At 45.4% G+C, this 15,994-nt stretch overlaps 1 protein-coding gene across 1 annotated transcript in view; it reads left to right on the top strand.

Annotated features, from left to right (window-relative positions):
- The window catches only part of LOC311244166 (DLA class I histocompatibility antigen, A9/A9 alpha chain-like), a 29,015-nt gene extending 16,026 nt beyond the window's left edge, over positions 1-12,989 (top strand). Inside the window, exons 4-7 of the mRNA XM_084333574.1 lie at positions 355-645; positions 989-1,096; positions 11,788-11,826; positions 11,940-12,989. Coding sequence (XP_084189700.1) covers positions 355-645; positions 989-1,096; positions 11,788-11,826; positions 11,940-12,112 — 611 coding nt within the window. The 3' untranslated portion in view covers positions 12,113-12,989. The remainder of the gene's footprint in view (positions 1-354; positions 646-988; positions 1,097-11,787; positions 11,827-11,939) is intronic.
- Positions 12,990-15,994: the final 3,005 nt, after the last annotated feature.

Below are 15,994 nucleotides of genomic sequence, written 5' to 3'. Positions count from 1 at the left end.
GTAGTATAGTCTGAGAGTTATAAGGGTCTTGAACTCCCTTTATTTATTTATTTTGATCAAATATATATATTTCTTTTTTCGTTTTATACATAAAACAAGACCAACACAATACAGTAGTAATAATAATAACAAGACCTCACAATACCACAACAATAATAATAACAACAATAATGACATTAGCAATAATACAAATAATAAATACAGAGCATAAAAAATCAACTTATACTATTACAGACACCACAAAAGACATTTCCTCCACCACTCCTACCCCCCACCCCAGTACCCCCGGACCCCAAGAACTCCCTTTATTTATGCCTCTGAAGCAGTATGACTGTATGAATGTTGTCTCCCCAGAGCGCCCCAGGGTTCGAGTCTTTCACAGGGTAAACAAAGATGGCGGCTTGGCTCAGGTGGGCTGTCTGGCCACCGGCTTCTACCCTCGTTTCATTAACCTGACCATGCTGAGGGACGGCCAGCCTGTAGCAGAGGAGAGGCTCACAGGGGGGCCGGTGCTGCCCAACATGGATGGAACTTATCAAGTGAGGAGGACCATGGAGGTCAGTGCACAAGAGCTGAGAGAGAGACACAACTACACCTGCATGACCTCTCACCTCAGTCTGGACAACAAGATGCCCGTTACCTGGGGTAAGATGACGAGCCCAAATGAGCTTCCTGGTTCGATTCCCACTCCTCCCATTTCGAAGTGTCCTTGAGCAAGTCACTTAACCCCTAAACTGCGCTCCCGATGTGCAGGTTGGCACCTTGCATGGTTGCCTCTGCCATCGGTGTGTGAATGTGAGGAACAAATTGTAAAGCGATTTGGATAAAAGCGCTATATAAATGCACTGTTTACCGTATATGCACAATTTTCTTTTCATTTTTATAATTATTTTGACATAATTCTGTCTGACTACAACTGAATCTGAAAGGACTACTGCATACTTTGGTAGTGAAATGTACTGACATTACATTATGTGCTTGTTGACAGAATCTGAGAGCGATCCAGATGACTTCTCCATCATTTTAGTAATCCTGGCAGTGGTCATACCGATACTGATCATATCTTCTGCCGTCTTTGCCATGTGGAGACTGAAATGTAAGTATTGGTCAAGAGAGGAACATGATTACAGTAATAATGTACATGATAAGTACTAGTTAATACTAGAATGACCGGAATTCCATAACTACAGTACAAGAAAGGCCATAACAGTAATTTTGACTGTTGGCGGCTACGTGGCGTAGTGGGCAAGGCGCTCGCCACGAATGCGGAGACGCTGGGCTCGCCTGTTCGAGCCCAGCGCTCCACATTGCTTTCAGTTTAGCTGGTCGTTCATACTAATACACATTGGCCGTATTAGGGGGTGGGAAACTGATGGGTGGGGATCGGGCGTTGTGGACAGCGACTCCTACAGGTCGGTTGATGCGCCTGCGCAGTAGAATCAGGAAGTGAGCCTCCCACGCGTTACTCCTCGCCACTGAGAGATCGAGCTACGCAGGTGAAAAGATGCGACTGCTGTTACCTCAAGTACCGGAGGGGACTTGTGCTATGTATGACTTAGTCCACATTGCAGCCGGCTTGTGGGAGGCAAGAAACAGCGTTCGTGACAGGGGAGGGTTGAATTGGATGATACGAAATTGGGATGGGAGAAAATATAGAAAATGGGAGAAAAAGTGGATCAAACAAAAAAAACAGTAATTTTGACTGCTCACATATTACTGCCACATAATGTCCATAAGAAATATGAAAATTATATGGATTTGTTATGTTAGGATGGGTAATAAGAAACATCAGGACAACAATTTTAATACATTTTATAGTTTATGAATTAATTCAGAATAACACAACCTGCTTGCCATAAAAGGAAACTGTTAACTCATTCAGCTCCGGAGCTATATGACTGAATTAGGTCTAGATGGCCAGCGATTTAATCAATGGGAGGACGGGGAGATTTGCGAGTGCTTAAAATATATCTTAAATTATGGCTATGGGTCTAATACACTCGTCGATTATCAGTGAGTTGCTTGCAGTCAACATGTACAAAACGGATTGTTTTTTCATCGGTACAGTTCCGTTTTATACCGTTTTGAATACGAGTATAGTTTTGGTGACTTCTAGTAATTCCAGAGAAAGACGCGATAATAGCCCTTTAGTGGAATACACAAAACACATTGTCATTTTTCAGCTGATTATCGAATCTTCCTGAAATCAACACTATATCATCATTATTGTCCTTCCTCATGCATACATGAAATGGCCCTCGTAGCGCGGCGCCCCCCCCCCCCCCCCCCCACCTCCTGCAAACAACGGAAAACAGCCACACATACACACACAGATACAGCATCGATCGGGTAGAAATACATATCAGATCAACGATCAAATTTATATATAATGTTCTTACCTTGTATCTGATGTAATGCAAAAGAAATTATCCAATTATCTGACCGCCATTTGAAGTACTGGGCGCGGAGGTCCGTGCCACATTCAACAGCATTGCATATGAGGGGGGGGGGGGGGGGGGCAGCCTCGCAGTTCTATCGTTGAAATCAGGTTACCTCGCCTGATTATTTAAACCATGCCCGCAGGGCTTGGATCGTCCCAGAAAAAAAACTATACCATTCCCAGTGGAGTGCAATACCAGCCGGAAGGCGTAGGGGGCGGTATTTGCCCTTTTGCGAGCTCAGACCCATTCCCAACGATAGCATCAGGCTGGATGGATGAAAATGAATGGATATCGCTAATAAAAGAAATAACGATTAAAACGCGGCTATACTCGTGATTGGCGCTCAAGCGATGGCGAGTTAACCCGACTATCATAAGGTCTGCCGTCCAATGAGTTAATGACCTTTTTAGGTAGAAATAGATAAATAATAAATAAATTTAAAAACAGTGGCCTTTCTAGTGTTAAAGATATGTAATAATTATGTAAAAATAAAGATTGATATCACATTATGCTTTCATAAAATAAATTGTAAGTATTGTTTTTTTTTTATCAAATTTTTTATTATTACTTACATGAAACAAGACAACACATTAATCACAATCACAATACACAGAACTTCACAGGAAAATAACAAAAACAATAATAATACAGAATATAACAATTTATAAATTATAAAGACAAAAAGAAAAGAAAACAGAGTTCAACCTTTTTAAATTTTAAATTCAAAATTCCAGGGGTACTATCTAACAGATGACCAAATAGCGAAGAACTAGCTAAATAGCTGCCCCCCAATAAAATCCCTAGTTAAATTCAAGACATCACAAAAGACAAGACAGACAAGACATTTCCTCCTCCCCCTCCCACGAGACCGCCGGACTCCCCCGAACAAGCACCCCAACCGCACACGGCGGTCCTAACCTTCTGCGAACCATAGGTCAATCCCAGCCTGCCCCACCCCAATCACCCGCGCCGTGGATATCTCAAGATAAATCACATCCAACAGTGTTAGGGACCAGTTAATCACTGTGAGCTTCTCAGGCTCCTTCCATCTCATTGCTATTAGCTTCTTCGCCGCTGTGACGCCCGCTAGGACAACCCTTTTCAGTTGTACGGACGCGGGTAGTGTTGTTATATCGTTCAGGAGTAGCGTAACAGCTGTGAATGGGATAGTTAATGTGAGGATTCGCCTGTCCCTGGACCTTTTTCCTGTGTTTTCCCTGTCTACTCTCCTCTACTCTTCACCAGCCCCCACCCTTGCGATGATTTACTCTCCTCTACTCTTCACCAGCCCCCACCCTTGGACATCCTTGATCCTCTACCTTCACGCACCTGTTGGGAGTTTGCAATCACCTCGGGAGAGTACATAGGTTGCAGACTCCCCTCCAGTCCTTGTCGGGTCGTTCTGTGTCCTGGACTCTGTGTTCGTTCTGTATCTGTATCTGTGTACACTCTGTGTTCATGGAGTTCTGTACGTTACCATCCTGTACGTTACCATCACCTGCCGCGTCTCCGGCGTGAGACGACGTGCCAGCCATCACCACCTGTCGCCGTTTGCCTGGAGTGGGACACCGTCTTCGCTCTCTAATTCTCTACGGGAGGTTTTCCAGTGTTCCCACTCCAGATGTCAAGCCGGCTCGTCATCGCTCCCGATTCCACGGGAGGAAGGCGTCTTTTCGTGATCCTCGTTCCTGGGGGTGAGGCTCGTCGTCGCTCCCTAGTATTCCACGGGAGGACGGCGTGTGCCCATCCCGTTCCCCTTGGACCCAGGCTCGTCGTCGCTCCCTAGTATTCCACGGGAGGACGGCGTGTTCCCATCCCGGTCCCCTGGGACCCCCTTTGTTCTGCGCTGCCCGTCTGCAGCATCCGAAGAGGAGGAGGAGGATCTCCGTGCCAGGCCCCGCTGTCGGGCCCCTGTTCCCGTGCCAGGCCCCCGCCGTCGGGCCCCTGTCTCCGTGCCAGGCCTCCGCCGTCGGGCCCCTGGCCCCGTGCCAGGCCTCCACCGTCTGGCCCCTGTCCCTGTGCCAGGCCTCCGCCGTCGGAACCCTGTCCTCATCCCTGTAAGCAGCTCTGGCCCTCGCCCTGTCCAAGGCCTTAACCCTGTTCTCTGTCCCTGTCTCCAGCCCGCCTCTCCGGGCCTCTGTCCCTGTCCCCCTCTCCAGTGCCCCTGGTCCTGGCCCTGACACTTAGCCCTGGTCCTTAGCCCTGGCCCTTAGCCTTAGTCACTTAGCCTGTTCGCCTCTTAAAGGCACAGTGCCGCATTTTCCATATTTCCTTGACTCTAGTGTTTTTGTGTTTTCCCTTAAAGGGACTGTGCCGCTTTTTTGTTCTATAATAAATATTTGCCCTGTTTTGGCTTACTCTCATACCTGTCTTGTGTTGTGCGATTGGGGTCGGTTACAAACCATAACAGTTAAGCCACACAGATCTGAAAGTTTGTCCGTTATTGACCTCCAGAAGCGGGCCACTGGTGGGCAATCCCAATACATATGCATATAAGTGCCAGTGGCCTTTTGAGAGCACAAAGTGCACCGAGAGTCGGTTATCAGTCCCATAGCAAATAGCTTCCTAGGTGTAAGATAGGTCCTATGAATATAATTAAAATTAATTTGCTGGTGATTGGGGTTGCGGGAAGACAATGCCACATTTGCCCAAACATCATCCCAGTCAAACTCGGGGTCCAACTCCGGGATATCCACACGCCAGATTGTATCCAATGATACATTTTTATACGTGGATTGAATTAAGAGCGTATAAAAGTCTGAGACAAACCCTCTGGAGGTCGTCCTGTCCACTATGAGCCTGAGGAAGGGATGTGGTTGCAAAGCTTGAGCCCACGGCACGCCATGCGCCCTCAGCGCTGACCTTAGTTGAAGGTAAAGAAAGAAGGACTCGCCGGGAAGATCATAAAATTCTCTTAAGTCCTGAAACGCACGGAGGCCGTTCTTATCATAAATATCCTCCAGAGTATGAACCCCCCTCCTTTGCCATTGAGGAATATTAACCGGCTTGTGCCCAACAAGTAATTGCTGGTTATTAAAAATTGGAGAGTCCAGGTGCCACAGGCATTTAACCCCACACGACTTCTGTACATTACTCCACGTCTGGATCACGTGAGTTATGATCGGTCCATACCTCAGTCGGCATTTCGAAATAGGGACAGTGGAGTACACCACATCCTGCAATCTTAGCGGTGAGACCGCCGCCGCTTCTAAGGAGCGCCAAGATACAGCATCTACAGGGTCTAGCCAGCACATCAGAGGTCTCAGTGAAAAGGACCAGAAATAAAGCTTAAAATCAGGGATTGCAAGGCCCCCATCTTGTTTCCTACGTTGAGTAGTAGCTCTTTTGATTCTCGGGGCGTTTGTTATTCCAGATAAACTTAGATACCATCGATTGTACCTTGCGCCAGTGGTCTATTGGAGGGGGCAGGGGGAGCATTGAGCTAACAAAATGTATCCTAGGCAGGACGTTCATTTTGATTATGGAAGCTCGGGCTTGTAAGGAGTTAGGAAGGGACGACCATCTGTCTAGATCCTGGCGTATTTTATCATAAGTACCCGTGAAGTTGAACTTAGTAGTTTGACTCAGCGTGGGGAATATCTCTATGCCTAAGTATTTAAAATGTTCCACTATGGGGATATCAGCTGGTAGTCGCACCGCTTTGGCCAGCTCATTGAGAGGTAGGCAGGCTGATTTGTTCCAGTTAATCTTAAAGCCTGACAATTTACCAAAGTCGTCGATTATTCCCAATAATTTTGTGGCCGACCGGGAAGGGTCATCCATAAAAATCAGTAGGTCATCCGCATAGAGAGCAATTTTGTGTGGTGTATTATTGATCATTATGGGGACGATGTCCTCCGATTGCCTAATAAATTGGGCCAATGGTTCGAGGGAAAGCGCGAATAGTCCTGGGCTCAGACAACCCTGTCTAGAAGATCTGGAGACTGGGAAAAGTGTGGAACAGTTTTTGCCTGTCATTGCCGACGGCGAGGCATACAGGACTTTAATCATATGAATAAAATTCTTTCCAAGACCCATGACCTCAAGTACCTTCCACAGGTATGACCATTCTAGTCTGTCAAACGCCTTCATGGCATCCAAAGACAGAACTGTGGACGGAGCTGTATTGTCTTTACTGTTATCGACTACATGCAACAGCCTCCTAAGATTATCTGCAGCCAGGCGCCCCGGGATAAAACCAGTTTGATCGCAGTGTACCAATACCGTCATAAATCTCTGCAGGCGGCGGGCCAGCACCTTGGCAAACACTTTTAAATCGGCCCCGAGAAGACTCAAGGGCCTATAGCTACCACAATCATTGGGATCTTTGTCCTTCTTGAGAAGTAAAGAAATCAACGCCATGTTGACATCTCTTGAGAACTCCCCTTGTTCGATAGCGTAATTGATCATATCGAGCATCAATGGACCCAGTTGGTCCCAGAAAGCTAAATACACCTCGGGTGGAATACCATCCCAGCCTGGTGCCTTACCCCTCTGCATTTCAGCAATCGTCTCCCTTAGTTCCATAAGAGTGATCGGTTTCCCCAGTTCCTTAGCCTCTTCCTCAGAAATGTGGGGTATCTCAAGCCCGCCAATGAACGATTCAAATTTAGAGTCGTCGAGATTAACCTCTGAGCTATATAACTGTGAGTAAAACTCTTTAAAAGTGTCATTGATCGGGGGAGCTCCCGTAGCTCACCGCGTATCTCGGCGCTATTTCTGCGTCGGGGACAACCGTGCTCGTCACGGATCTGGGGTACACGAGTTCGATTCCCGGACCCGCCGTATTTTCTCAGAGTGTCTTCCCCTACTCTACATCCCATTCAACCTGTTTCTGTCGGTCATGCTTGACCAGAAAAAGCGATAAACGCTAAAAAAGAAAGTTTCGAGCGTATTTTCATTGCCAATAGATGGCTAGGCCTGGAGCCGTGAAAGTAGTAATTTTGCCTTGTCCTATGTATCAAGAACTCAGACTGTTGTTTAAGTATGGAGTTTATTTCTTTCTTGACTATCTTACGTTGTGTGTTTAGTCGTTCACTATAGTTAGTTTGCAAAGATGCGTATAGGTCCGCATATAATGTTTCCAGTCCTTCTAGTTTTTTTTACCGGGATTTACGCAAATTGGAGGCGAAAAGTGTGACATGACCCCTGATAAATCCTTTCAATGCGTTCCATAGGACCCTGGGGTCATCGACCGTGCCAACATTGATCTGCAAGAATTCAGCTAGTTTACTCCTGAACTCAGAACAGAAATCATCGTTCTTTAATAAGGTTGAGTTAAAATGCCACCTGGGAGCTCTCGTGGAGAGCCTGCCAAAGGTTGCCACAAGGAAAATCCCCTTGTGGTCCGAGAGAGCCAGGGGAACCAATGAGACGTCGAAACTATCAAACATATTAGGGGACGTGAATGCATAGTCTATTCGAGAGAAGGTTTTGTGTCTGGCTGACAGGTGAGAGTAATCCTTGAGGGTGGGATTGGATAAGCGCCATAGGTCTGCGAGCCCCGTGTCCTGGGCCCACATCCTGAGGGCCTTAGAGGACTGTTTTTGGTTGCTTGTTTCAGAGGACCCGGACCTATCCATCTCCGCATCCCAGCACGCATTAAAATCGCCACCCACAATGAGAGCGTATCCATTAACACTTTGAGTGCCACTCACGAGATTTCTCGGGTTAAAAAAAAAAAAAAAAGCGCCCCCTGTCGTCTCCCAGATGACATAAGTGATTTTGGAATGGACTCAATGAAAATGAATGGGGAAAAAAATCCGGTACTCCACATTTTCCAGTTCACTGATCCAGCCGGGGTTACCACAGTTCATTCTGGAACCTCAGATCCCCGTTGATCATGGAGATCTACAGTATCGCGTTGGATCCATACACATATTGATTTTTTCGAATGGTGATCAGGAATTGGAATATACCAGTTGGATACCATCTGATGTCAGGTAAGGACTCTATGTTATCAGTGTTAGGATAATCAGAGTAAGTTTGATGAAGTTATAAGCTGTTTTGTGAAATGTCCTTATTCGGTTTCACTGTAAAAGTCCGTGAGGAAATCAACAGAGCGATTATCAGTGCGCGGCCGTAATGTGCTTGCGTGCACGTATAATATTGATCATCTAGCGTTTATTTGAAAACGATTCATAAAAAGGCAGACGAATATCAACGTTGTGGAATATTCCACTAAAAGACGATTTTCATAGAATGCTCCAGAATGAGCTGTTTTTTATATCAAAACGGGGGCTTTTCTAACTGCTCTGAAACTGAAACGACGCGATAAAAAAACAATCTGCCTTCACAGCACTGACTGGAAAATAGTATTTGATAATGCGATGGGCAGATTAGACACATAGCCATAATTTAAAACATAGATTAGGCGATATTAACGTTAACATTGGCGCCGATGGTGGCATTCAGCCGGTAAAACGGAAAACCAGGCGTGGCGCTCAAAGTGTTAAGTTCCAACATATTCTTCGTGATTGTATTATAGAACGCTGAATCAAATGTGTTAGGGGCATACAATGCTATTATTGCCATCTTCCTATGAGAGAACTCAACTTTTGCTATAGTAATCCTTCCCTCCGTGTCCGACCACACATCCAGGACTTTGATATCAAGGTTACGTCTTGTAACTATGACGACTCCTTTCGTCTTATCATCGGCTGAGGATGAGGAGATAACGTGATATTGTCGATTTGCTAGCCTTGACACAACATCACCCACCAATAAATGCGTCTCACTAAGGAGAGCAATGTCAATATTTCTTCTCTTCAATAACCAAAGGACACTGGCACGCTTGTGTGGGGCGTTAAGACCCCCTGCGTTCCAAATTAAAATATTCAATTTAGCCATGGTCGAGTTTGTCTAAATGCGTAGAGAACATACCAGTGCAGCCAGGCTGAGTACAGAGGCGCTGATCCAGGCGGGCCCAGACGGTCGATCCCAGGAGTTCAGAGGAGGAACAATTACACACATATAAGACAACAGTACATAAAACACAGAAAAATACCACCCCAGTTACAACCCCCCCCTCCTTCTACTCTAAACCCTAACCCACCCGTCCTATTATAAACCCTCCTATACCCACTCTCCAATCCCCTCCCTATGCCCCATCCACTAAGGATGGTCATCTTCCTATCATTCCCCACTGGAGTCATGGATCCAATAAGACGCTCTCCACTCCGACCCCCCTCTAGATAAACCCCTGATTAAACCCCCACTAGTCCAATAAACCCAAATAAAAATTAAATTCAATAAAGATATCGGTCGAAAACCACCGTGAGCCTTGGCCCTAACATGAGACAACTATAATGGAAAAAATAGCCATTATTATATAATAACTCAACATCAACCCTGTAACCATCTACTTCCGAGTCTGCGTATTAATGTTGCAATGTTATAGCATAAATGGATAAAGGAAAATTCAAAACAAAATTAAATTAAAGCATACCAGCAGATAGTCTAAGGCAGGATCGGATCACAGGTAAATTGCGCAAACAGCTGTCATTTAAACATCGACAATAAGAAGAAAAGGAAAAAAGGGGGTTATGGTCAAAGTGCACGCATGTAACAGCCCCTCTGATCAGGCACAACGGCTGGAATGACATAACCTATGTAAGAATAGAATTAAACACCTTCATTAACCCGGGGATAGTTATAAGCTATACCTGACACAACCTGTTATCATATATTGTATATATATATTCAACCGACCTTCTACTACTGGAGCCCAAAGCTCAAAACAGCCTGGATATAAAAATAAAAGCATACAAGAAGTTAGTTAAGGACCCGATCACCGTTGAATTGTGCAAACCGATGTCACTTAAACAGCAACAACAACCAAAATACGTAAACATTAACGGGTCTCGAATGTCTCGGCGCAGGCGATAGACACAGCCTGCTAGCTAGCCCGAGGCTAGCGCGTAAGCTAGTGATGAATCCGGCTAGCACGTTAAAATCTGTTATGTACATTGTTCAGCTAGCTCGCTAGCTTTCATAGAGGCGACACACAAGTACGACCATGAGGTCAGCATTAGCAAGTAACAGAAGTCATTGGGAAGCCCCGCTAGTTTGGATGGGCAGTGGACAGTTAGCATGTCTGGGCATGACAGCAACTTCAGCAAGCATTTGTGAGTAGTCGGCCCTATCAATGTATTCAGGCCCACATCGCCAAGTCACTCACCCGACATAGATATCAAGCTACCGTCTCGGCTATCCCCTCGAGATATTCCTTCGCTTTAGCCAACGACCAAAATGAACGCCGATCATCGTCCTTACCCAGCACAGATAATTTCGCGGGAGCGAATAGCGTAGGCCTCAGGCCTACTTTCCATAGCCTGGACATGACCACTTTGTATTCGCCTCTCTGTGCTTGAACCTCCGGCGTAAAGTCTTCGAAAATGGCCACTTTGTGATCGCCAAGACTTAGTTTACCCCTTCTGGCACGGGCCGACCGCATGATGAGTTCCCTCTGCTGAAGCCTGTTCAGCTTGACAATGATGGGCCTCGGCTCTTTGTTCACTCCAGGACTGGTCCTGCCCGCTCTGTAGGCCGACTCACATACGGGAGGGGTGGGGAGGACATCTTTCCCCAGTATTTCCTGCAGCAATTCCGGCATGGTCTCCGAGAGACGGCCTCCCTCGTTGCCCTCCGGTACACCAACAATCCTGATGTTGTAGCGTCTCTCCCGGGACTGCATTTCCATAATTACCGACTGTAGTTTGGCAACTTCAGCCTGCCTAGCCAGCAGGGAGGTCTCCAGACCCGCTATCCTCTCGCCTTGTAGTGAGGCCTCTGTCGTTAGCGTGGCTAGTTCGTTAGCATTAGCCGAGGAGACAACGTGCAGCGACTCCATCTTGTCTCTCAACGGGTCTACCGCCAACCTAATTTCCTCTGACATCTCTCGATGAAGGTTATCAAAAAATTCCGCCTGCACTTTTCTTTGTGTTTCAGCGAAGCGTGTCTCAAAGTCTGCATGGAGTTTGGTCATGACCGAGAGTACAGCTTCGCTTATCTCATTGATACCGGGCGACGGCGCGGTCAGGCCCGGTGGCAGTTTGCTGGCTGGGGCGCTCATGGATCTGGTCTCCACCACCGACATCGCAGAAAGTTGAAAAAAGTCGACGACAGTAGTTGAAACTCGGCGACTCAACAAGCAGATAAATAACAAATAAAAATAAAATAAAGACTAATGGGGAGAAAAGTATATTTCGCACGATAGAAGGGAGCTCACGTGAAACACGTCTACTCCATGATCGCCTAGCTCCGCCCTCCAAATGTGGTCGCAACCTACGTGAAATGTTAAATTGTAAGTATTGTTAATGTTATTTCTGTTTCCATCATTTCTCAGGCTTTGCATTTTCTCAACCCAAATATTCTCCTGCTCAAGGTATATATTTCTGTTTTATTTTATTAGTGTTATTCATTATTTTTATTGCAGACAATTGTTGACAATTGAATACCCACAATCACAAACTCTCCTATCTATCTATTTTGATACAGAGACGGAATCACGCAGCTCATCTTCAGTATCGGAAGCATCAATCGATCCTGGGTCCCAATTGAACTGTGTAGCCGTGGAAGGGAGTGATGATGACCCAACCCTTCCTGTTCTGACAGAACTTTTACCACTGACATATCCTCACAAACTGAATTCAGACTCACAGCGTTCCTGATGATGGAACGATCTTCCCACCACAGTTAGGACAGCCGAAACCCGTTCAATCTTTCGCCGTTGACTAAAGACGCACTTCTTTTTTTTTATCCACTTTTTCTCCTTATTTTTTCAATTTTTCTCCCATCCCAATTTTCGTGTATCCAATTCTCCCCTCCCCTGTCTTGAACGTTGCTCGACTATGCCCCCCACTGGTTGTTTGTAGAGATGATAGAAGCCTTGCATCACATGTTCCCTCCGGCACACGAGGAGGCAGCCTGTCACATCTTTTCGCCTGCCAGCGCGGACTCTCATTAGCGAGGTGTAACGCATGGGAGGCTCACACTACCCTCGCCACTTCCTGTCTCTGCTGTGCAGGCATCTCCCAACCGACCTGTAGGGGTCGCTGTCCACAACGTCCAATCCCCACCCATCGACTTCCACCCGCTGACTCTGCCAAATGAGCCGAAGGCAATGCTGAGACTGGGATTCGATACCGGAGTCTCTTGCATTGGTGACGAGCGCAATCTCCGCTACGTCACCCAGCTGTCTCTAAAGACGCACTTCTTCAATCAATATCTGAAATGAAAAAAAAAATCTAACCCTAACTAACCTTACTGTCATGCACTTGTCCTAATATACTAACCTAGTACTCAACACTTTGATGAACATTGTTACTCAGCTGATAGATTTGTACCCTTCCTGCTGACTTGTTGTACAAAACTTGTAGGTCACTTTGGATAAAAGCGTCAGTTAAATGTAAATGATGAGGAATAGGATTTCCTCTGGCAGACAGTTGAGGACCTTGAAGACGAATCATTGTCGTATGATTTAGTTTGTTATATGCATTTCTTTATTACTTAAGATTATTGGTTGTTCAGTTTAGTAGATATGTTGTATGTTGTGTTTATTGTTTATTAGATTCATCTGAATTTTAAGATATTATTTGAGTAAAATATGAATTGTATTAATTATCCTGCCTATGTGAATGTGTCTGGCCAGGACCTACAGTATACTGAGTATATATATATAGCTGAGTTTACCATTTGTGAGTGGGCTTCCTTTCAGTTCAGGTCTGTTTTGTTCTGCCTTCTATTTTTTGGGCCCATTTATATTCTGTTTTGAAGTTATGTATTTGTTAACCTTTTTTTATTTTGTATCTACTTTTTCTTCCCATTTTTCTATTTTTCTCCCGTCCCCAATTTCGTATTGTCCAATTCTACCCTCCCCTGTCTTGAACGCTGTTAGGCCATGCCTCCCACAAGCCGGCTGCAATGTGGACGAAGCCTTGCATCACGTGTCCCCTCCGGTACACGAGGAGGCAGCCGTCGCATCTTTTCACCTGCACAGCGCGATCTCTCAGCGGCGAGGGTCTGCGTGGGAGGGACACGCCGCCCTCGTCGCTTCCTGATTCTACTGCGCAGGCGTACCAACCGACCTGTAGGAGTCGCTGTCCACAACGTCCGATCCCCACCCACCAGCTTCCCACCCCCTAATACATACTAACTGTATTAGTATGAACGACCAGCCAAGCTGGTAGCAACGCCGAGAGCTGGGCTCGAACCCAGCATCTCCTGCGTTGGTGGCGAGCGCCTTGCCCACTGCGCCACCTAGCCGCCTTTGTTAACCCTTTGTTTAGGTAAATGAAAACCCTTATTTTTGCCTGCACCACTGTGTCCTCATATCCTGGCTGCTTGGTCCATCACAACCATACTGTGCACCGCAATGCTAAGCTTGTTGTACATAGAATATGTATGTAGCATTGGCCACGGTGCGAGAGATCCTACCATAAACAGTCATAAGCTAAGAAACTAGGCCACATTTCTTTAATAAGCGAGGGGAGGTCCTCGGGATTTAGGCGAAAATAAATTACAGGTTCACAGTTTGAGGACAAGACAGCGTTCCAGTTCAAAATAAATGTAAATTCTATTGAATAATGTATGAAGAAGAGCAAGAAGATCAGGCTGGAACAAAATTAGTTAGTACAAAAATATATTTATTCACAATATATACGTTTTTTTAAATGGCATTCATATTCATTCATTCAAGTGTTAAAAATACTTAACTTGCCAGAGTCAAGGGCGAGGGTATGGGGTTCACAGGAGGGGTTCTATCATAGGAGACTCCTTGAGAGAACGACAGCAACCAGATCCAAAAACATAGACTCACTACGATAACCTACACATTTCAACTGTAAATGGTTCAAATATTGAAAGGGTTCGACAACAAATTCACATTTTAAGTACCGCATTGGTAACCTTACTAGCAAATTGCGAAAACTATAGCAAAGATAGGCTACAGAAACAAAGCCAACTTGCCCTCGTTCTGTAGAAAAAGGATTGTTGAATCAACTTTCTTGGCAATTCTGGACTATGGGAATGTAATTTACAGACGCTGCTGTCATCTAGGGCTGACCTCGACTAGGCGACGAATCGATCGAAAGGAGCCGCAGTCGACTGCCAACCTCTTAGTCGAATGCAAAAAATATATATCTATATACATTTTTTATAAAAAAAATTATATATATATATTTTCTTTTTTATCATTATTTCCAAAAGCAAAGAGGTCTTGAAGAGTGGCTAACGCTAATGGCGCGCATACCAGCGGGGCTAACTGCCTAAGAAAACGGGCACAGAGGCACTGAAAGAGGATTTCACCTGTCTAATGAACACTAGAATATCAAGATGTATCCATCAGTGGACCAATTACATGCTTTTGCAGAAGACAAGAAGCCTTCAGTCGACTCCTTCAGACATTAAGCACCCCCCACAGCCCAAATGGAATGATAAAAAAAGTATTATAATAATATATATATATATATATATTTTTTTTTTTGCATTCGGGGGGTAGTCGACTACCGGCCCCTTAGACTCTGTATACCACTCTGCCCTGAGGTTTATTATCAGTGATGGCTACAACACTCACCACTGTATTTTGTATGATACTGTCGGTTGGTCTTCACTACATTTATAAAGCTATGCTCTGTAAACTACCATCTTATCTCATCTATGTTGAACTGGAATTACTGGTCCATGCATAACACGCTCCAGTGACTGGTTCTTGACACGCTTCGATTCCAGCTCCTCTCTGTAGCGTGTCAGAAGTGTCCTCGAGCAAGACACTTAAGGAGAAGAAGAAGACGTCTTTATTTGTCATGCAGATTTTAACACACACACATGCGATGGGCGACCCACAGGAACACACACACACATGCCCTACTTTGTTTACTTGTTTTATTGCACAATGTCGTTCTATTGGATTCTTATTATATATTACTATTGTATTATGCACAATCTTTGCGGGCAAGACCCCCCGCATTTCATTGTATACTTGTATGCCATGACAAATAAAACTCTTGATTTGACTTGACTGAGTCACTGAATGAAATGTTCTCTGCACCTCCCATCCCGTCGTCCTTCCCCCCAAGCGCAGCCGGGAGCAGACGAGGGCTGCGGCGTGGGGCCGCGCCCGGGGATCAATCCAAGTGCTCCTGTCCGTCTTCGTCAGGGGACGCGACAGCGTTAGCGATCTGTTGTGCATGTTTTTCCATTGGGTTTATCTTATCAGGAGGGGAAACCCTTGCGAGCACGGAGAGAACATGCAAACTCCACACAGAAAGGCCCAGGAGATACCCCACCTGGGTACCTGGCAACGCGGCAGCCATAGCAACTTGCAAATTGTTTGTCAAATGGTGGGGGGGGGGGTACATCTCTGGCAGCTAAGGGTAAGTGGCATTGTTTGTCAAATGGTGTCGAACATGCATAGTATAGACCTATTAGCATGATGGGTAGTAGTATTACTATACAAATAAAGTTTATTATTATTATTAGTAGTATAGTAGCATAGTACATAGTGGTAAGGTACATACTAGTAAAAGACGGTAAGAAGGATATAAATAAAAATT

Source organism: Notolepis coatsorum, assembly GCF_963971535.1.
Source record: "Notolepis coatsorum genome assembly, chromosome: 17".
Classification (NCBI taxonomy): domain Eukaryota; kingdom Metazoa; phylum Chordata; class Actinopteri; order Aulopiformes; family Paralepididae; genus Notolepis; species Notolepis coatsorum.
Note: the sequence above shows the minus strand (reverse complement) of the source record. Positions and strands in the feature narration are given on the sequence as shown.